We start from the raw sequence: 23,084 nt of genomic DNA on the forward strand, positions 1-23,084 counted from the left end.
ACTCCACATTTTAGAAACTTTCTTTGTTCTGTTTCACTGAGTGAAAGAATAAACTAAGAAAGTAGCAGGGGGAGAAAGGAAGATCCAGATTATTTAGAGTAAGGTTGCGGTGAGGGGATTCTCCAGGGAGATGAAGGGAAGCAAAACAGGGAGAAGAGGCCCCTGATCCGCAAGAAGAGCACTTTACCTAGAGTGGGGGGAAAGGGTAAGAGAGTGGGCAGACAGAGCAACTTTGAGCTGGTACAGAAAGAAGGGACAATGGGAGACGAGAGGGGCAGAAGGAGAAAAAAGCAGGGAGAAAGCAGGGTGAGCCTGGCAGGGTAGAGGGTGGGGATGAGGCAGGTATAACAGGAAAAAGGTGAACACAGCAGAGAACAAAGATGGGGGAAGAAACAGGCAGAAATCCATGAAGATGTGAGGCAATCAGGGAGATTAGGGAGAAAGAACAATAGGACTGGAAACAAGTCCCCAGAGTGGAGCAGAACAAGGCTGAGAGGAGGAACAAGCAGACAGGGGAGGAGACCAAAATCAGCAGAAACCTGGGAGGAAAACACGGAAAAGCCAGTAGAAATGATGAGAGGGGAACTGAGAGCCGTGGAAAGAGGAGCCAGATGAGTGCTGAGTTGACTGGAGATGGATGAAGAGGGGGTGAGATATTTGAGTGTGGCTTTCTCGTGGCTCAGCTGTAAAAAATCCACCTGCAGTGTGGGAAACTTGGGTTCAATCTCTGGCTTGGGAAGCTCCCCTGGAGAAGGGAAAGGCTACCCACTCCAGTATTCTGGCCTGGAGAATTCCATGGACTATAGTCCGACGCAAAGAGTCGGACATGACTGACTCACTTCACTTCCCATAGAATGCATTCAAGATCTGGTTAAATTAGGCACGTGAAGATGACATTTGCAAAACTCCTTTCTAAAAGGCTTGTACATTTTTGTAATTATTTATATCATAGGATAACTTACATTTGCAGTCCCTGTTAAGCCAGGAAGCAATGATTTGACTCAGCTGGTTATCGGTCACCCTTTTCCCTTTTCCTAGTGTGGGGTAGAAGGTCAGGGAGATCAGAAGGAGAGCACACAATGACTGTCCCTACATGGTGCTGTTTGATTGTGGCCGCACTGTCCATTTTGCAGGATCTTAGTTCCCCACCAGGGATCGAACCCATGCACCCTGCAGTGAAAGCGCTGAGTCCTCACACTGAACTGCCAAGGAATTACATCAAGGGTTCTGGAGCAAGTGTAGAACCATTGGAAAGGCAGTCTAAGGTCTGCCTAGAACACCTGCAGATGGGTTAATGGGTGGTTATGGGGCTGCGTCTTGGGGTGCTATCATCTTAGCTCAAGTTCCTTGGGACACAGATGCAGAGACTGAGATTAGCAAGTGTGGGTTTAATTGGGAAATTCATGGTCACACTTGAGGAATGAAGTGGAATTAGGCTGAGTGAAAAGACATCCTACGATGTTGGAACCAAGGCCTGCGCTGGGCTCATTGTGAATTCATGAATTGCTGGGGTTTGTGGCATTTTGTCACAGGCGGGAGGTTCATCACGGAGTATCTGGGGAGTGTGTGGGGACCCCGTGGGAGCTTGTAAGAGCATCTGATTCTAGAAGTGGATCAGTGGGGCCCTTCAAACAGCTCAACCAGCAGTTGGTTTTCACTAGGGAGAACTTGCTGGGAGTGGGCCTGGAGGCTAAACACCAGAAGAGAGCCATGACGGAGGGAAAGATCTCTGAAGAATCAGAGGGCAGTGATGCCACAGCAAAACACCTGCAGCAGAAAGGCTCCTCCTGGGGACTTTTTTTTTTTTTTAACTATAATTGATTTACGTTGTTGTGTTAACTTCAAGTGTTGTTGTTGTCATCTGGTCTCTCAGTTGTGTCCGACTCTTTGTAAGCTCATGAACTGCCTGCCAGGCTCTTCTGTCCATGGGATTTTTCAGGCAAGAATACTGGAATGGGTTGTCGTTTCCTCCTGCAAGCGATCTTCCCCACCCAGGGGCCAAACACATATCTTCTGCAGGTCTCCTTCATTGGCAGGCAGGTTCTTGACCTCTGAGCCACCAGGGACGCCCCAATTTCAAGTGTACAGCACAGTGACTCAGATATATGTATACATATATATATATTCTTTTTAGATTCTTTTCCCTTATAAGTTATTACAAAATATTGAGTGGAGTTTTCCTGTGTTATACGGTGGGTCCTTGTTGGTTATATTTTATTTATAGTAATGAATATTTTAATCCCAAACTCCTAATTTATTTCTACCCCCTCCTTTCCCCTTTGGTAGCCATAAGTTTGTTTTCTGTGTGGGTCTATTTCTGTTTTGTAAATAAGCTCATCTGTGTCTTTCTTTCTTTAAGATACCACATGTAAGTCGTATCATGCAATGTTTGTCTTTCTGTGTCTGGCTTACCTCCCTTAGTGTGATCATCACTAGGTGGGACTCTCGTTGGAAAGACACAGCCTAACTTCCTCGCTGCCAGGGGAGTGGGGATTACTGTCTACTGGTCACATGCTCCCTACCCGCACTGACACTTTCTTTTTCAGAGTCACAGACCTCTCTGCTTAAAAAATTATTTTATTGAAGTATAGTTACAATGTTGTGTTAATTTCTGCTGTACAGCAAAGTGATCCAACCCACTCAGGATACTGGAGTGGATTGCATGCCATCCTCCAGGGTATCTTCCCCACCCAGGGATCGAACCTGTGGCATCTTCTGCATTGCAGGCAGATTCTTAACCATCTGAGGCAGAGGCTTCCTGGAAGTTTGATCCCTGGGTTAGGAAGATCCCCTGGAGAAGGGAATGGCTATCCACTCTGTATTCTTGCCTCGAGAATTCCATGGACAGAGGAGCCGGGCGGGCTACAGTCCATGGGGTTGCAAAGAGTAGGATGCAGCTGAGCAGCTAACACTTTCACTTTCACATATAAACATTCTTTTCATATTCTTTTCCATCATGATTTAACATAGGATGTTGAATATAGTTGCCTGTGCTTTCTCTTTGTGGCTCATCTCACTTAGTATGATCATCTCTAGGTCCATCCATGTTATTGCAAGTGGTATTGCCTCATTCTTTTTTATGCCTGAGTAATATTCCTAAGTATTCCATCTTCTTTACTCATTTCTCTGTCAATGGACATTTAGGCTGCTTCCATGTCTTGTAGGTTTATCTGAATATATGCTCAAGGGTGGGGTTGCTGGGTCATATGGTAGCTCTATTTTTGGTGTTTTGAGGAACCTCCCTACTGTTTTCCATAGTGGCTTCACCACTTTACCTCCCCAGCAGCACCTCGTTTCTAAGGCCAGTATTTAACTTCCTGGGCACATTTGCTTTTCCCGTCAGCCGCAGGTGCCACCGGTCATCACTCCCTCTTTCTTGAGACCTTGGTTTTGAGGATGTCTGACTAACCTCTACAAGCCTATCTGCCTATTTGTTCTATTTTCTTCTCCCCTCCCTGTTCACTTCGTAGTTTCATCTGATGAATTCCTGAACTCCCTGGTCTCTGAATATGGGAACATCCCAAGGCTTAGTCCATGAACCTCTTCTCTGTCTACACCCGCTGCCTTTCCTCACCATCTCATCAAATGGCTTTCAACCCCACCTACTTGTCTCCCAGTTTATCCTTTCCATCCAGACTTCTGCCCTAAACTGTCAGTCCTGCGTCCAGCTGTCTCCTAAGTATCTCTGCTGGGATGACCCACAGGCGTCTCCGCCTTAACTTGTCCAGAACTGGTCCTGACCGCCTCCAGTCCTGTTCCCCCTGCCGCCCTCCTTAAGGTTGCTTAAGGGCAACGCTGTACTTTCCAGGGCTTAGGTGAATATCTCAGCATGCTTTGAAATACATACTCCATAATTTGTAAATGTTCTACTGTATAAGGTAAAGCAAAGATTAGATGTTTACTTAAAGTGAAAGAAGGAACACATAGTTTTCAAAATTTTCTTAAGTGATGGGAGAATAATGTTTGGTCCTTCCTCTTTGGCTTCCCCACCCCGTGCCTCTCTGGCCGCCACTTCTGTCTCCCCAACCCCTTCCCCTGCTCCAGAGGCACAGCTCTCTTTCCCCTTCCAGCCCCAAGTTTGCTACCGGCTCAGGGTCCTTAAGGGAATGTCCCTCTGCCTAGAACTCTCTGGCCTAGCAGATGTAGATGGCTTCCTCCCCCAGGTCTTTGGTCTGACGTCACCTTCTGAGTGCAGCCATCTCTGAGCTCACCTTCTGAGTGCAGCCATCTCTGAGCTCCTCCTGCCCATGCCAGCCCCGCCCTCACCCCCACCTCTGTTCTATAAGGCCTGCTTGGTGTGTTTTCTTCTGCTCCTTCCCCTTCTGTGGCTGGTTCCTGGTGACAGCAGTTCACCATGGGTCAGAGAGAGACAGAACGTGGGGCTGTGCTGGGTGTGCCTCTGAGTGGTGTGCAACCCACCTTCATGTTAGGTCCATGAAGCATTTTGCATAGACAGGTTTGTGCCCCTTTTCCCATCAGAGACTCTCCTTAAACAGTTGTGTGGGGCCTAGCCACAGGAATGTTTGCGTGTGTGCATGCCAAGTCACCTCAGTTGTGTCTGACTCTTTGAGACCCCAAGGAGTGTAACCCACCAGGCTTCTCTGTCCATGGGATTTTCCAGGCAAGAATACTGGAGTGGGTTGCCATTTCCTTCTCCAGGAGATCTTCCCGATCCAAGGTCAAAGCCGCATCTCTGAAGTCTCCTGCATTGGCAGGCAGGTTCTTTACCACTCGTGCCACCTGGGAAGCCAGGAATGTGCACAGAGCCGCAGATGATTCCTATCTGGATCCTGCATTGAGCACCAGGGCTCTTAGCCTCCACTTCTGAGACTGAGATCAGGCCCTGGGGGACGGGAGGGCGCTCTGCTCTGAGTGGGACTGTGTGACCTGAAGGGCATCGTGGGGTCAGCGGAGGTGCCCCCTGCTGCTGTGTACATGAGGCCTCACCAGGAGGGCACTGTGATCCGAGGGAAAGTGTGGGAAAGTCCCGTGTTGGCCTCTGTGTGGGAGTTGACTGTCCTGCGTCCCTCCTGAGACAGTGGGCACAGAGGACTGACTGTTCCACACGGTGAGGTCTTCCCTGTGTATGTGGTTGGGGCTCAGGAAGAGGGTATGTTGGCTCTAAGCATTAAATAACATGTTTTCCACTTTCAAGGCTGACTTCCAAAGTCTCATGATGCCTGAGGAAAAAACCCAGACGAGGAGGAAGAGGAAGGAACAGGTAATGGCTCTTTCTCAGGTAAAGTCATATTCGCAGTGTCCTTCCTGAAATGCCCTTCTCTGGACTCGCGAATCGTGTCTGACTCTGGAGTATCCTGTCTGACTCCTGTACACACACACTCATGGGGGGCCTTCCCTCAGGGCCTGTTGTCTCCACTTAGAGCCTCATGACTCAGTGATGAAGAAACCTGAAAAGGCTCCACTGTGGTCATAGAGAGACAATTCCTTTTATTTCAGTAAATTTAAGTGCATATACATGTCTGCATGAATTCACAGGTGTGCAAGACTATGGTTTTTATAAAATACGTATCATTATGTCTATACAAGTTATATGGTATTGAGCTATGAAATTATAGCTTATATATTTTTCATTGTCTTAAGATTTTTCCACACAGTGACATTCATGAGTTAAATAAGAATAATATATTTCTGCATGTATGCATGATGACATTTTATGCGATTCTAGGTTTTTAACCTTAAACTTGTTTCAAGTTTGCTCAAGAAACCCTCTGTCAATGTACCTTTGGTGATTTTATAGGACTTAAGTTTTTTACATTTAATTCCTAGAACCTAAACCCCTGGGTTTATATGCTCGCTCTACCGTCTTTAGCTGTTTGACCCAAGGCAGATTTCTTAGAATGTCTGTGATACAACTGTCACCGCCTTCAGATGTATGGGACTAGATCTTTTTTAAAAATTTGTTTTTAATTATTTTATATTGGAGTATAGTTGAATAGCAGTGTTGTGTTAGCTTCAGGTATACAGCAGAGTGATTCAGTTACACATACACATGTGTCTATTCTTTTCCCATTTAGCTTATTTCAGAGTATTCAGCAGAGTTGCTTGTGCTCTGCAGTAGGTCCTTGTTGTTTATCTATTGTATACATGGTAGTGTGTGTCAGAGAAGGCAGTGGCACCCCACTCCAGTACTCTTGCCTGGAAAATCCCATGGACGGAGGAGCCTGGTAGGCTGCAGTCCATGGGGTCGCTAGGAATCAAACATGACTGAGTGACTTCACTTTCACTTCTCACTTTCATACACTGGAGAGGGAAATGGCAACCCACTCCATTATTCTTGCCTGGAGAATCCCAGGGATGGGGGAGCCTGGTGGGCTGCCATCTATGGGGGTCACACAGAGTCGGACACGATTGAAGCGACTTAGCAGAGCAGCAGCAGCAGTGTGTATACACACCCAGTTCCACCCCCTGCCCATGCCACATTTTCCCTTTGGTAACTCTAAGCTTGTTTTCTATGTCTGTGAGTCTGTTTCTGTTTTGTTTTTCATTTATTTATTTATTTACTTGCTTATCTATTTATTTTGATATTTTAATTTTATTGGAGGATAGTTGATATACAATATTGTGTTAGTTTTGGGTGTGTAGAAAATTGAGTCAGTTATACATACACAAATATCCATTTTTTTAGATTCTTTTCAGATCTTTTTAAATTTGCTATTATGTTGTTATATGAGTTAGTACATGCAAAGCATTTCGAGGAATGTATAGCACCTGAGAAGTGTTCAAACACTTTATGAGATCCCTGTTGCTGTCATCACAGTTTCTTTAAAGTCATTTTAGACACTGTCATCTCTAAAGATTTCATTGCTGCTCTACTTCCTCTTAACATTGAATATTACTTGGTGTGTGGAACATACTGTCTCACATTTCTATACAGATAATCCTGTGTTGATTGTGTGTGTGTGTTTCTTGTATTGTCCACAAAAATGGGAAATATATACTGATTTAGAGGCTGTTATAACATCTCGTGGAAAAGTATAATAAACCAAAATCAGAGACACATAACTTGTTCAAAAGTACCTTCAGTGAATCTGTAACCACACTCACTTTAGTCAAAATCAATCCTTACATCTCTCTCCTTTTCTTATTTTGTATGAAAATAAAACTCTCCTGGTGGGCCCGTCGGTGAAATGTGTTTTCGTTTCAGGGACGGTTGACATTCAAAGATGTGGCCATTGAATTCACTCCTGAGGAGTGGGAATGCCTCGACCTTCCTCAGAGGGCCTTGTACAGAGAAGTGATGGTGGAGACCCTCAGAAACCTGCTGTCTGTGGGTGAGGATCACTTCCCTCCAGAAGTTGGAATCTGCCCATGGGTAGCTCTGCATTTTCCCTCCTGTGCCTCTTGGGGGCGCCTGCATTGCCTGACTGAGCTCAGAGCCCTGTTGACTCAGACATGAAAAGCTTCCTAATGCAGCAGGACTTTGAACTTGTCCTTTCTTCATATGACCTTCCCATTTCATGGTTGAGGGTGATTCCAGAGCTCAAATATGCATCAAGCCTTATAACAAATAAAAAATATCCAGTTCCCTCTTTTCTACCGCTGAGCTTTTGATTCAGAAATTCTTGGAAGACAGCTAGGTGTCTGTATATTATATACTATGCCCTATGCGTTCAAAATCAGGCAACCAGTGGATGAATTTTTGGATTTTGGCGGGGGGAAGCTGTGTTTTGTGGCATGTAGGAACTTAGTTCTCCAATCAGGAATCGAACCCAGGCCCCTGGCATTGGGAGTTGAAAATCAACCACTAGACCACCAGGGAAGTCCCATGTAATGGTTTTTTAGCTTTATTGAGGTATAGTCAAATAAAGTTATAGTATATTTAAATTGTACAAACAGTGGCTTGATATACATGTACATTGTGAATGGGTTTCCATGAAGTTACTTAACACATAAATTACCTCACATGTTACTTTTATTTTTTGTTTTGGTGAGAACACTTAAGTTCTGCTCTCTCAGCACATTTCAGTTTTATAGTATTAATATTATTCACTGTCGTCATCGTGTTATATGTGAAATCCTCAGAGCTTGTTCATCTTATGATGGAAATTGTGAGCCTTTTTATCAACCCCTTCTCATTTCTGTCACCCCCAGTCCCTGGCAGCAGTTATTCTAATCTGTGTTTCTTGGCCTGGTTTCTTCCCTCTTCATCACACTCCCTATCTTTTAAATCTCTTCCTTTTGGCCCCATGTCATACAGTTAAGAAAGGACCGTATCATACTACTTGCTAAGTCAGTTTCTCTTTTCTTCCCGGGTCAATGTTTTATGTGTCCAAGTACGTTTATCTTCCCACAGATTGGCACGTACAAACGCTGCCCACATGCCCTTTGCTCCCTACCCTCCAGTCTTCTTCTCTTTTTTAAATTCTCTCTATTAATTTACGTGTACTTGATTTACAATGTTGTGTTAATTTCTGCTGTTCAGCAGAGTGATTCAGTTATACAGCTATATACATTCTTTTTCATGTTCTTTTCTGTTATGGTTTATCACTGTTTACTAATCTTTACTATAACCTATAGATAATGATTTTTCAGGATGTATTTCACGGTATAACCGACTCACACCACTTGTTCATGTGGCAGAATGGCCATTCTAAGTGAATATGGTTTTATAAGTGGCATTCAGAGAATTACTTTATTTTTATAATATTTTATTAAATTCTTCCTCATTTCCACAGGGCAGATATGGTTTTCCAATTCTAAAGTGCCATTTACTTACATTACTCACTAATTAAATTTGTTGTGGCTTATTTACCATTAGAGTACTATGCTTTAGCATTATTACTGTACATTAAATATATAGTAAACATATATAATACGGGCTTCCCTGGTGGCTCAGATAGTAAAGAATCTTCTTGCAATGCAGGAGACCTGAGTTCAATCCTTGAGTGGGGAAGATCCCCTGGAGAAGGGAATGGTTACCCACTCCAGTATTCTTGCCCGGAGAGCAGTAAGATTGTTACTGTGTAATATTGTTCTTTCTTCAAATATGAAGCAGCCATGTTTTCTGTGAAGTAATATGTGGGTTTAGGTCATGATGCCAAATACCCCTGTCAGGACTAACGTAGGTTTGCACGCTGAGGTTTTCAGCCATTGATTATTTAAAGTAGGCTTCCCTAAAATTAATTTGAATTACATGTAATCACCCTTTTTTTTTCTTTCACTTCTTTAAATTGTGGTAGAAGTCACAGAACATAAACCATACTATCTTAACCATGTTTAACTGTGCAGTTCAAGCTTCCCAGGTGGCACTAGTGGTCAAGAACCAGGCTGCCAATGCAGAAGAAGTAAGACAGCTTTGATCCCTGGGTTGGGAAGATCCCCTGGAGGAGGGCATGGCAACACACACAGTATTCTTGCCTGGAAAATCCCATAGACAAAGGAGCCTGGTGGGTTATAGTCCACAGGGTCACAAAGAGTCAGACACGACTGAAGTGACTTAGCATGCATGCACACAACTGTGCAGTTCAGTGGCACGAAGTACATTCACGTCATTGTGTAACTCTCACCATCATCCATCTCCCAAATTTTTCACTTTCCTAAAGTGAAACTCTGTCCACATTAGACATTAAATCCCCATTCCCCCTCACCACACATCCTGCCCCCAACACACCCCCTGCCCCCAGCACACCCCGTCCCTGGCATCTTACCAGGGACTCTGTAACTGGAAAGAGTTTCTGACTCTGTAACTTTGACTATTTGACTCATATAAGTAGAATCAAACAATATTTGTGTGCACCTCCTGTCAGTATTCCTGGTGTGTTCCCAAAAAGGAAAGATCATGGTTGCACCATTTCTTATCTGTCCAAAGCATGTAGTCCTTTCAGTATAATACCATGTTCTTCCATGTGAAATATTTCTTTCCCAGCTATAATTAACAGGAGACATGCAACTCTGTTTGTCTTGCAGATACCTCTCCTAAACGTGTGTTGAAGGGATCAGCACCAAAACAAAGTGGTCACACAGGAGGGATCCTGCAGACAATGTTGTCAGAAAGACACAAAAGCCATGACACCAAGGACCACGGCTGCCGGAAAATCCAGAAAAACGTGTACCCGCGTGAAAGTGACAAAAGTAATCAGAAGGGCGTGCCTGCCACCCATCCAACAAATCTCACTTGTCGAAGAGATGAAGGAAATGAGCCAATTGAAAGCAGGCTGGCACTAAGCTTTCCGTCATATCTGACTGGACTGCCTGTCTTCCCAGCCGAAGGGCAGTTTTTTGTGTATCATCAGGTTGAGAAGGCTGACGACACAGGAGCCTCCTTTTCAGTACTTCCAAGAATTGTTCCTCCTGTCCAAATCAACGTTTCTAATGGATATGGGATCAGTTTCTGGCATTCTCCACTACTCATACAAGACCAAAAAGCACGCGTTCGAGAAGACCCTTACAGACGCGACCAGGATGACAAAGCAGTTCATGACGGCTCCCAGAACCCCAGCCATCAGATGACCCATGGAGGGGTGAGGCCTCACATGTGTAACCTGTGTGGCAAAGCCTTTCATCAGAACTCGCATCTCACTCGACATCAAAGAATCCACACGAGAGGGAAGCATCACAAGTGTGAAGAGTGTGGTAAGGGCTTCAGTTACAGTTCACACCTTGTACGCCACCGCAGAATCCATACCGGAGAGAGACCTTATCAGTGCAACGAGTGTGACAAAGCCTTCAGTGTGCTTTCAAGTCTTATTTATCACCAGGTCGTCCACACTAGAGAGAAACCTTACAAATGTAACGAATGCGACAAAGTCTTCAGTCAGAGTTCAAGCCTTACCAATCATCGCAGAATCCATACCGGAGAGAAACCCTACAAATGTGATCAGTGTGGCAAAGCCTTTAACCAGAGCTCGCATCTCACCAGACATCAGGTCATGCACACCGGAGAGAAGCCTTACAAGTGTGATGAGTGTGGCAAGGTTTTCACTCAGAACTCCAGCCTCGTAAGTCACCGGAGAATTCACACTGGGGAGAAACCCTACCAGTGTAATGAGTGTGGCAAGGCATTTGGTGTGTATTCGAGTCTGACTTATCATCAGGTAACCCACACTAGAGAGAAACCTTACAAATGTAATGAATGTGGCAAGGTCTTCAGTCAGAGTTCAAGCCTTCCCAGTCATCGCAGAATTCATACCGGAGAGAAACCCTACAAATGTGATCAGTGTGGCAAATCCTTTATTCACTGTTCAAACTTCAATAGACATAAGAAAATCCACACTGGAGAGAAACCTTACAAATGTGACGAGTGTGGCAAGGTCTTCACTCAAAACTCAAGCCTCGTGAGTCATCGGAGAATTCATGCTAGGGAGTAGCCTGACCAATGTGATGAGCGTCACAAAGTGCTTATTGTAAGTTCTAGCATAAATTGACACCAGAGAGTCCATACTAAAGAGAAATTATATCAATATAACATTTAGGACAGAGGACTTACACAGATTCATAGCTCACTAGACATCCAGAATCATACACCTTTGATGAAGCCACAAAAATGTAATGTGTGTATAAAAATCAAAATTAAAGAACATCATGACATTCCTACTGGAGAGCAGCCTTACAAATGGAATGAATATGGGAAGGTTTCTTATTAAGCATTTATGCCTTTGATGTCCTGAGAGTACTTAAACTAGGGAGAAACCAGACAGACTTACTGAGTGTGGAAAGGCCTTTCAGCAACAGTATCCCATCAGAATTCACCAAAGAATTCATTAATGGACAGAAACCTTATAAACATAATGAATATTTTAAATTTCTTCATGACTTTTCATAACAGTCTGCCTCAGAGCATTCACGTGAGGAATGACTAAGTGTCAAATTTAATCTGAAGTATTTCAGACTGCAGAAAAAATATTTTCAAATTTAGATAGGTCCTGAGGATATTATCCCATGGTTTTCTTTCTGAATCTCTTACAGTGTAAAGTATGACAGTTTTACATTTCATGTTTAAAGCTATGACCAATTTTAAACCAGTATTTGTACAAATGTAAAGTTTTGGTGGAGGTTCTTTCATATTTTTTTCCCTGGTATGGGAAATCAGTTGCTAGGGTATCATTTTTCAAATTCTTTATCCATCCAGTTTCCTTGGTACCTTGTCAGACTCAGTTGGAAGTACTTGTGTGGGGGCTGCTTCTGGTTTTTCTGTTTTGTTTCTTTGACCCGTATGTCTTACTCCACAGACATGACAGTCTTGATTACTTTTTACCATGTTAGAAGTCTTGAATGAGAGTGACTCCAAACAATTTATTCTTCTTCAGATGTTTTTGCTATTCTAGTTCTTTCCATGTAAGTTTTAGAAAAATCCTGTTTGTTTCTACAAAATATCTTGATAGAAAATGTCTTATCAGTTTGCAATCATTTGACAGCGTTTCTGTGTTACGCCTTCCAATAAATGGCTGTTGTATGTCTTTATTTGTCTGTTCTTTGGTTTCTTTCACCAGTATTTTATAAATATCAGCATCAAAATCCTGTCAACACTTTGTTTAGCACATTTCTATACTTTTTGAGTAATTGGACATGTTATTTTTAATTTGTCTCTATGTGTTAATTGCTACTATATAGAAATACAGTAGATTTTTTAATGTTGATCTTGTATCCTCAGAATTTACTGATCTTACTTATTCTAGAGATTTTTGTAGATTCTTTGGACTTGTGTATCTGTAATCATTTCAGTAGTTTCCTAGTGCAGCTTGCTGACAAAAATTCAGTTATCAAGAAGAAAAGGGAATTTATTCGAGCCAAACTGGATTATAATCCAGGAAGTAGATTCTCAAAAATCTCTGACAACTGTTCCAACTGTTAAAGAGTTCAAGGTACAGTCACAAACATTTTTGAGACAAAGGATTGTACGTCAAAATGACATATTTTAAAAAATTGTTTTAACATTTTATTTCTGACTGCTCTGGATTTTCATTGCTGCACAAAGGGTTTTCTCTAGTTTCAGGCTTCTCATTGTGGTGGCTTCTCTTGTGGAGCACAGGCTCTAGGGCACGTGGGCTCCAGTAGTTGTGGCTTACCCTGCGGTGTGTGGGACCTTCCTGGACCAGGAATTGAACCCGTGTCCTTTGCATTGGCAGGTGGATTCTTAACCTCTGGACCACCAGAGAAGCCCAGACCTACTGATATTTTACATGAAGTTCACCAAGGATACATGGTCCAGGTAAGTACATTCGAAGTGAACAGCAGGTCACCAGGACCTCGTATAGAATTTGGAAAAGACACCATTCTTTTAAGAAGTTAAATTGCTAGTTCTTTTCTGTTCGTTGGGCAGGCACAGCCATCCCTAAGGAACTGTGGTTCATGTATAACACAGGTGCACACTGCACATTAGGGAGGGAGGAGGCCCAAACAATATTTAATGTTTAAATTTTTTCTTGTCTTAAAATACACATTGTATTTCATCAGGCTGTAAGAAATTACCACAAACTAAGTGGATTAAAACAAATTGTCTTCCAGTTCAGGTCAGAAGTCTAAAATGAGTATCTTAACAGAACTGGGAGAAATTTGTTTCCTTGCTGTTTCCAAGTTCTGGGGACTGCTTACATGCTTTGCCACTTCAAAATAAGCCAGGTACCATTTTTTTTTTTTAATTGCTTTTGGCCTCACTGTGTGGCATCTGGGATCTTAGTTCCCCAACCATGGATTGAACCTGTGCTCTCTGCAGAGGAAGTAAGGAGTCTCAACCACTGAACCTCCAGGGAATTCATATATATATAAATTCATATATACACACGTACATATTATATATACATACATATGTTACACAAGCTTGAATATATTGTTCATTGTTGAAGCTCCTTTAAATTTTTTGGATCCTCAAATCTAGCAATCACAAATAAGGGTATATTCTAATCTTTGTGTATGATTGAGAAATTGTCCATTTCTCCCACTTTTTTATTCTTCTGCTTTGTTCCCTTGGATCTTTGCCTAAAGAAAAATCCATATAAATGAAAAGGCCATACACCCCACCCCGTCTGTGTATGTTAGTTGCTCATGTCTGACTGTTTGTGGCCGTGTGGACTGTAGCTCACCAGCTTCCTCTGTCCATGGGTTTCTACAAGCAAGAATATTGGAGAGGGTTGGGATTCCCTTCTTCAGGGGATCTTCCCAACCCAGGGATCGAACCCTGGTCTCATGCTTTGCAGACAGATCTCTTCACTATCTGAGCCCCGACCCTGCTCCTCTGCTCTTCTAGAAATGGTAAAGATTCCACCATAGATATATTTCCTCAGTGGAGGACAGGAGGAACAATGCCGGGTTGTTTCGAGGTTCACGTGAAATGGTAGCTATTAAGCATTTGGAACACTGCCTGGCGCAAAGTAGGAGCTCAGTGATCACTGTTGTTTAGTAACTAAGCAGTGTCTGGCTCTTTTGCAACCCCATGGATTGTAGCCCACCAGGCTCCTCTGTCCATGGGATTTCCCAGGCAAGAATACTGGAGTGGGTTGCCATTTCCTTCTCTGGGGGATCTTCCCAACCCAGGGATTGAACCTCAACTCCTGCATTGGTGGGTGCATTCTTTACCACTGAGCTACCAGGGAAGTCTGATAGAGGACATGGGAGTTCAAACTGACTCCTGTCTTCCCTGAAAACTTAACTGAGATAGCATTTAACAAAATATTTCAGCCTCTAAATATCCCAATATCCAATTGATATTTTTATTCTTTATAATATTTATTTGGCCGCACCACGTCTTAATTGTGGCACATAGTGTCTTCAGTCTTTGTTGTGGAATTTTTAGTTGTGGCATGTGGGATCTAGTTTCCTGAGCAGGGGTTGAGCCTGGGCCCCTGCATTGGGAGCACAGAGTCTTACCCAATGGACCACCAGGGAAGTCTTCCCAGTTGGTATTTTTGCTTGTTAATTTCCATCTTAAAAATAATCTACAATGAGATACCACCTCATATCCATTCAGATGACTATTATCTAAAAAACAAAAACCATAAAATATTAATAACAAGTGTTAGCAAGGATGTAGTAAAACTAAACCTTAATCACTGCTGGTTGGAATGTGAAATGGTACAACTAATATGGGAATCTCATGGCAGTTCCTCAAAAAATTAAACACAGAATTAACATATGATCCAAAAATTCTGCTACTGCTCAGAAAGAAATTTGTACAAGCATGTTCACAGCAACATTATTTACTGTAGCCAAGAGGTGGACACAACCAAGTGTCCATTGGCACACAGAGGAAACCCAGTGTGGTCAACAGTAAAATACCATGTATGTGTGCTCAGTCATGTCCAACTCTTTGCAACCCAGTGAATTGTGGCCCTCCAGGCTCCTCTGTCCATTGGATTTCCCAGGCAAAAATACTGGAGTGGGTTACTATTCTTTCTCTAGGGGATCTTCCTGACCCTGGGAAAAACCTGCCCTTCAATGCAGTGTCTGACACGTTATTCCCCCATCCAGATCCATCCTAGGTATGTAAATCAAAACCGAAGGCTCTTTCTTTCCATAAACTCTTCTCACATTTCACTGCCTCCTGAATTGTAGGGAAATTTTTGTTAGATTGAAATACACATACTCAGAGAAACTTTATATTATCTTCAAATAGTCACAGGCCACACTTTTTACAACAGATTCCTTGTCTCTGAAGTCTTACATTGAAACAGCTCATGAAAACGAAATTAATGACATCTTACTTAGTAAATAACTAGTTCAATGTCTTCAATATATTTTATTTTGTGTGTGTGTTACTTAGACTCTTTTTTGCTTAATTTTTTATGTTGGAGTATAGTTGATTTACAATGTGTTAGTTTCAGGTGTACAGCAAAGTCACCCAGTTATACATATGTCCATTCTTTTTCAGATTCTTTCCCCATAGAGCTTATTACAGAACATTGAGTTCCCTGTGCTATACAGTAGGTCCTTGTTGATCTATTTCATATATAGTAGTGTGTATATGTTAATCCCAAACTTAATTTATCGTCTCTGCCACATTTCCCCTTTGGTAACCGTAAGGTTTTTTTTTGACGTCTGTGAGTCTGTTTCTGTTCTGTAAATAAGTTCATTTGTTTCATTTTTTAAAGAATCCACATATAATTGATACATGATATTTGTCTTTCTCTGAGTTATCTTCACTGTGTATGATAATCTCTAGGTCCCTCCATATTGCTGTAATGGCATTATTTTGTTCTTTTTCAGGACTGAGTAGTATTCCATTGTACCACATCTTCTTTATCCATTCCTCTGTTGGACATTTAGGTTGCCTTGTGTCCTGGCTGTTATAAATAGTGCCGCTGTGAACATGGGGACACATGTATCTTTTCAGATTATGGTTTTCTCCAGATACATGCCCAGGAGTGGACTTGCTAGATCATATGGCAGTTCTAGTTTTAGTTTTTTTAAGGAACCTCCATACCATTCTCCATAGTGGTTGTACCAACCAATAGATTTTAACTTCAGAAGACAGTCTGCTCCTCACCACTCTGTGATGTGACAGCTCATTGTGGGGCTGGACACAGCGAAAACTGAATGAATAAAGGATTTTACACTGTGGATACAAGTGGAAAATTTAGAGCTTTCTGACCCAGTTAGGGACTGGGTTATTCCTTCTGCAGCAGGCAGAGCAGAGCCTGGATACATAGGTGTCTGGACTCATGAGAAGAAAGGGACTGACAGTGGGGAAACACGAACGTGTTAGTGAGGAGATGTTAATCAGCCACCAGCTGGGATGATTGAAAACCAACATATAAGTCACAAAAATGGTGCAAAGCATGTAGAAAGATAGAAAGGTGCTCACCAGGGCAAGGATTCTTTGGGCAGCTCTGGTCTCAGGTGGGGATCCGGCTGAACGGTTGGTCCTAGGAATGTGGCGGACTTGCTGGTGATGTCTGTACAGGGTGAAAACCATGTATCCGCTGGCCAGGGTCATGAATCCAAAAGACAGAGTGCTAGGAGGGCTTAAGAAAGCTGCCAATAGTGTGGATGTTATTGTATCAAGACGAGTAATAGAGCAGTATCCCACATCTTTTTGCTTTGTAGTGTTCATGCTGCTCCATTTCCCAGACACATACGTGAACACAAATGTATTTACAAGAAAGTGCAAAACCCAGCATAGGTAAAGAATGAAGCTGGTGTACTTGGGAGCTTTTCCTTTAAGACTTGTCCATGTGGAGTTCCTGGGGCTGATCATGATGGCCTGGAAGACACTTAAGAGACATGTGGTGCTGAAAGATACCCCCGCAGCCACCCTGTGAACGTAGAAAATGAGTTTGCATCCAGGGTCACTGAGGAAATGTCTCAACCCAAAGGCTGCCACCATCTGGGGAAGTCCTTTAGAAAGGAGGACCAAGATGTTGGCGAAGATCAGGTGCCTGAGAATGAAATCAAGGGGTTTTAACCTGTGTCCCCTGAGGTGAATGGTGACGTTCTGATAAAGAAACAAGAAATTCCCTAAGATTCCGACTACAGTCTGTGATAAGGAGATGACCCCTACTGCAAGATCCCTGGAGGCCACTCCGCCACCTCCCAGACCCCAGGGTTTGTGTTCAGAGTAAGATGGCATTGCAGGAGTATGTGAGCTTTGTGTTACTTGGTGACATGGCAATTGAAATCTGCTTTTCTTCACTCGGGCTTCCCAGGTGGCTCAGTAGTAAAGAATTCGCCTGCCAAGCAGGAGACCCGGCTTTGATCCCTGAGTCAGGAAGATCCCCTGGAATAGGAGATGGCAACCCACCCCAATATTCTTGCCTGGGAAGTCCCATGGAAGAGGAGTCTCGCGGCCTACAGGACTTAACGACTAAACAACAGTTCTTCATTCAGCAATACTCACTCATAGTTTCCATTAACAACTGGTTGCTTAAGTGGTATTGTTTTGTATGTAACAACATCGACTCAACTCTGAGATGTTATTATTTTTCAGAGGAGGAGTCCCTAAGTACAGATTGTAAGAACCATGCTAACTCGCAGCCCCCTAGGTGACCAAGTGAGAAATGGAACCTGTGTTTTCTTGCTGCAGACAAGCCTCTTCACCACAATCCTACGTGAAGAACGGCTGTCAGTTTTACTCTTTGAGTCCTCAAAACCTGTACTTTGTTGTTTTTTTGTTTTTTTTTACTGATGTCCTTTGCTATTCTTAAATGTTTTTATCTTCATTAATAATTGTTATGGTAGCAATTTTATAATTATGTCTATAAGTTTATTTTTTTATAGGCCAGTGTTGCCTATGCATAAATATTTAAAATGAAAATCAGACGATAAAGCACCGACTACCATAAAACCCTGTAAGAATGATTATCCCAGATGAAGTGTTGGGTTTATAGGGGCAAGAATGGCTAAACATGATGTAACAGAGATGCATTTGTCCTTATTCCAAGAACAAGCATAAAATGAGAGTAACCACCAAAATCTTTGTACTGTAATATGATGGGCTAAATTCTAGGCTTTGAAATAGATATGAGACAAAACACTGTAAAAGACCAACTTATTATTGATTACATAGGGCATAATTGATTAATAATGAAAGGATTAAATGAAACTCTGTGAGGAACAATGTAATAATTATTGAAATAGACTCATATACAAGTATTTCAAATGACATGCAGGAGGCAGGGAAACAAGTGCAGTGAATAAATTTAAATTGGAGATTTGGTATGAATTTAGGATTTACATTAAAAGTTTTTTTTTTTTCCCCCAGACCCTGTGGCATGTTCGATCTTAGTTCCCTGACCAGAGCTAGAACCTGTGCCCCCTTCTTTGAAAGCAGAGTCCTAACCGCTGGACAACCAGGGAAATCCCTGAAAACATTTAACAGAGAAGTACCAGGAGAACACATCTGAGGCTTCAAACTACCAAGATCATTTTGCTCAAACCCACAAACAATGTTTTTTCTGAAATAGTCTTTGACTAATTTCTTTTTTGGAGGGTGGAGGGGTGGGTTAAGTGTGATCTCTCATTGGTTTTCCAATTTTCTACACAAAAATCCACAAGAAAGACTGCTAAGGTGGATAATAATGAGTCTTTGCTGATGCCTTCCACTTGCTCTAAGAGCAGAGGGAAACAATTCCACACGAGACTGAGTTTATCTTTCTGACTCAGGCAAGACGCGTAGGTGGGTCTTGAGAAAACCCAGAGAGGAAAACTCTGGGGCCACCTCCTTGGAACCAGGAGAGGAGCCTGAAGGCATGAGGACTGAGGTATGTGTCTCAAACCGACCTAGGATACCAAGGAACTGAACTGGGACTCTCCCTTCCTCTGGAAATATGACTGAAGTAAGCTCCCTCATCCTTAGTGCTCCTGGAAAATGGGAAGCGGTCGGGCCCATTCGCCCATTAATCAAGAGACTACTGCGCCCTACCGCGGCAGTAAGGTGCTTTGAAATCCCCTGCGAATCTCTGCCCGGAAAACAAAAGGGTCCTCGAGGGAGAGGGGAGGGGCGAGGATAGGAGGGGAGAGGTGCCGTGGGAGCCAGGGAGCATGTGCCCTGGGAAGAGATGAGGAGCAGAGAAGGGCAGGAGGAGGGATGAGGCGTGTGGGTGTCCAGCCTCAGGAAGAGCAAAGCAGAAAAAAACCACGCCTACCAGTGGCTGTTGGCTGCAGGGCGCCCTAAGCCCGGCATCTCCCAGGCAGCCCTAGATTGTCAGTCCTGGCCTAATTTAAAGAGGGATAACAGTTTCTCCATAATCAGAGCACAGGGGGTTTCTGTTTGGGTGTTGTCTTAAACCCACATGGAGATAAAATTAATGTGCTCAGTTTAAGAGGGAAGAAAGAAGATCTTTATGTTGCAGTGTTAAAGAAGAATTAACCAATGACAACTTAACCAGCCAAACAGAGTTTTGAAAACTGTTCTGGATGAGGTCAGTTTACATGTGATTTGCTGGAAGGGGCTGTGAAATCCCCTCTGAAATCCCTGGTCAAGCATGCCTCTTAGTGGAAGGTTGCTGCTGGTCACCAGGAGCAGACATCCCAGGGAATGGTTTCAGTGCTTTTCTAAGTATAGGAAGATACAAGGACCCAGGTTCATGAAAACATTTCTCCTGGAAATATCTCTGTCTCTGAAGGCCAGTTCTGCCAGTTTTCCCAGAATAGAGTGCGCTTCATCCTCTCAGGGCAGCTGTAGGTCAGTGACTGCGGTGACTGACGTGGTTCTTGTAGAACTGGCTGGTGGGCAACATTCTTTATTTTTACACTCCCTTCTCCTTCCGTCTTAATTTCAAGGTTTGGGAGGCATTTGTGACCAATTTGTCCCCCAATGCTAGGAGCTGAGAATGCTCATTCCTAGGTCCGCCAAGGATTTTGTTGGCGGGCTACTCAATGTGCCATCACTAGTCTGGACCCTGTAACAGTAGCCAAAGGTTTCTGGACCTTCTGTCTCGCTAGTCTGTTACAAGCCAGGAAATGATGGCCCTTGGTTATTTCTTTCCATATCTGGAGTTACACACCTACAGTCATTGATCTTAAAAGACTAGGTATTTGGACAATGGTTTCAAGTTATCTAATCAGTTTGCTCAGAGGCTAAGTAAGACATACATCTAGTATGCAGGGAACTGTCATCTTGTGAAATAGGCAGGACACAGGCAGTGTAGCTAGTAACATTTCTAAGGAAGGTGATGCATGTTTAAACTAAACTTCCCTTAAGTGTGTCCCATTATCTCCCCAGTTGTCTGACCAGTCTGTTCTGTACCAATTGTTATCTTTAAGGGAAATGATATAACATTATTGTACATAAGTTTTCACCAAAGATGCCTGTACGCATGAGGTGAATGGCGAGTCACCATGGTCCCTCACAGGACTGAGAAAGGAACCTTATGTTCCAAGGCAGTGGTCCTCAACCTTTTTGGCACCAGGGACCAGTTTCATGGAAGACAGTGGTTTCCACAGACCTGGGGGAGAAGGTAGGGGGTGGAGATGGTTTCAGGATGATTCAAATGCATTACATTTATTGTGCACTTTCTTTCTATTATTATTACATCAGCTCCATATCAGATCATCAGGCATTAGATCCCAGAGGTTGGGGACCCTTGTTCTAAAAAGTTACATGGGGACTTTCCTGGTGGTACAATGGATAAGACTCTGCACTCTTAATGCAGGGGGCCCAGATTCGATCCCTAGTCAGGGAGCTAGATCCCGCATGCCACAACTTAAGACCTAGCTCAGCCTAAATAAATATATAAAATATAAATTTTAAAATATACTAGAGTAAAACAGCACTCATCCTCCTCGGGGTGGGTTAAAAGGTATCAGGAATTGATATATAGAGTCAGGAACTATCCATCTCTCTCCATGAGTTCAGCACATACTCCAGGAATTATTTCTTCATCCCAAGGACTCTGTACACTGGACTGCTTCTACCTGGGAAAATCCTGTTTCTGAAATGAGCACCTCTCCAGATTCTTGATACACTCCTGCCCTTATGGGTGGGAGAGGGCTCAGAATAAAACAGAAAATATTCAGAATAAAAAAGAAGATACTCACCAGAGTCCTCTGGCTGCCAAGATGGGTGGGCTCGGTGCCAGAGTCCCCACAGCCAGTATATGTGAGAGGGAGACAGCCAGGCACTGAAATAAAACCTTGTGATGCTATGACCTCACCTCCCCACAGAACTACAATTATTATTTCACCTGTAGCAGCAATGGCAGTACACGCTAGGGGAGCTGATAATGTTTTTAAGCCATTCATCCCAGTTCTTGAGTACCAAAAACAACATGTCTAGTGAGTATCTCCCAAAAGGCCATTAGGGTATGTAAGAAGAGTCTTTTTCATGTCTGTGTCTCTGGAGCATTGAAGATCCTACAGATAAAGATCAGGAAACCCTGAGGGCAGAGCCATGAGGGACTTTCAGCAAAGCAAAAACTTCGTGAGAAGTTCTATTGAAGACTCTTGTTCTTTCCTCTCGCTCAGACCCCTCTCAAGCTTCCAGACCCCTTCTAAGTTACAGGAAGAGAAATGGGATGACACAAAAGAAACTGAGAAGGACTAGTGAATGGGGTAAAAGTGAAAGGAGAGATGATGTCAAGAATTGAAATATAAAAACATTAGCTAGCCGGCCAGCAACAGATGACTGGGTAAAGAAGATGCAGGAATACTACTCAGGCGTAAAAAAGAATGACATTTGACATTTGCGGCAACATGGATATGAATGGACTTAGAGGGCATTGTGCTGGGTGAAATAAGACAGAAAGACAAATACTATATGATATTGCTTATTTGTAGAATGTAAAAAGTATAACAGTGAATATAACAAAAAGGAAGCAGACTTACAGATATAGAGAACAAGCTGAACAAGCTAGGGGTTACCAGTGGGGAGAGGGAAGGGGAGGGGCAAGATAGCAGGGGAGTGAGAGGTACAAACTACTAGGTGAAAAATCAGCTACAAGGTCTATTGTACAACATGGGGAATACATTCAATATGTTATGATAACTCTAAGTAGAATATAACCTTTAAAAATTGTGAATCACTATATTGTACACTTGAAACATATAATATGGTACATCAACTCTTCTATCCAAAACAAATGAGATAGCATATTGTGTTTAAAATAAATGATTGAGACAAGACAGATAACCCATACAGCTGTTTGGCCAAAAGTTTTACTTTCATTTTCTTTTTTTTCTTTAAAATTTATTTTTATTTGGAGGATAATTGCTTTACAATATTGTGTTGGTTTCTGCCATATATCATGAATCAGCCATAAGTATACATATGTCCGCTTCTCTTGAACCTCCCACCACATCCCACCCCTCTAGCTTGTCACAGAGCACCAGATTTGAGCTCCCTGTGTCATACAGCAAAGTTCCACTGGCTATCTAATTTTACATACGGTAATGTATATGTTTCAATACATATACATTTGTCTCAATTTGTTTTAGGTTCAAAGGATTTGTTAACAGCAACAACAAAACCACTCATTACACACAAATAAAGTTTCAATTGTTAATAGATTATTCAACTTAATTAATTTCAATATACAGTCATTAGAAGAAAAGAAGTTAGAAACAAGAGAAGTGACAGCATATATATCACCAAGTTGGGCCGATCCTATATTCAGACTTGAACAGTGCTGGGACGTTATGAATGACAGCAATCTAGAGTCCCAGTTGGGAAAGGGGTCCCAGGCAGTGTGTCCACC

General features: G+C 42.7%; 1 protein-coding gene across 24 annotated transcripts in view; it reads left to right on the forward strand.

Moving 5' to 3' along the window:
• Positions 1 to 22,523, forward strand: part of LOC101107382 (zinc finger protein 501-like) — a 28,747-nt gene extending 6,224 nt beyond the window's left edge. For 2 of the 24 annotated variants that reach the window (XR_009596404.1, XR_009596402.1), the window contains exons 2-7: positions 5,156 to 5,221; positions 7,166 to 7,292; positions 9,928 to 11,363; positions 13,086 to 13,168; positions 15,355 to 15,434; positions 17,598 to 22,523. Coding sequence is in view for 7 of the 24 variants with exons in the window: in XM_060398963.1 (XP_060254946.1) it covers positions 5,174 to 5,239; positions 7,166 to 7,292; positions 9,928 to 11,327 (1,593 nt within the window). In the remaining 17 variants the exon portion in view is untranslated. Of the gene's footprint in view, positions 1 to 5,155; positions 5,240 to 7,165; positions 7,293 to 9,927; positions 12,421 to 13,085 lie in introns of those variants that run through there. The other 22 variants (XR_009596400.1, XR_009596397.1, XR_009596401.1 and 19 more) reach the window with 14 other exon arrangements.
• Positions 22,524 to 23,084: the final 561 nt, after the last annotated feature.

Source organism: Ovis aries, chromosome 14 (assembly GCF_016772045.2).
Source record: "Ovis aries strain OAR_USU_Benz2616 breed Rambouillet chromosome 14, ARS-UI_Ramb_v3.0, whole genome shotgun sequence".
Lineage (NCBI taxonomy): Eukaryota > Metazoa > Chordata > Mammalia > Artiodactyla > Bovidae > Ovis > Ovis aries.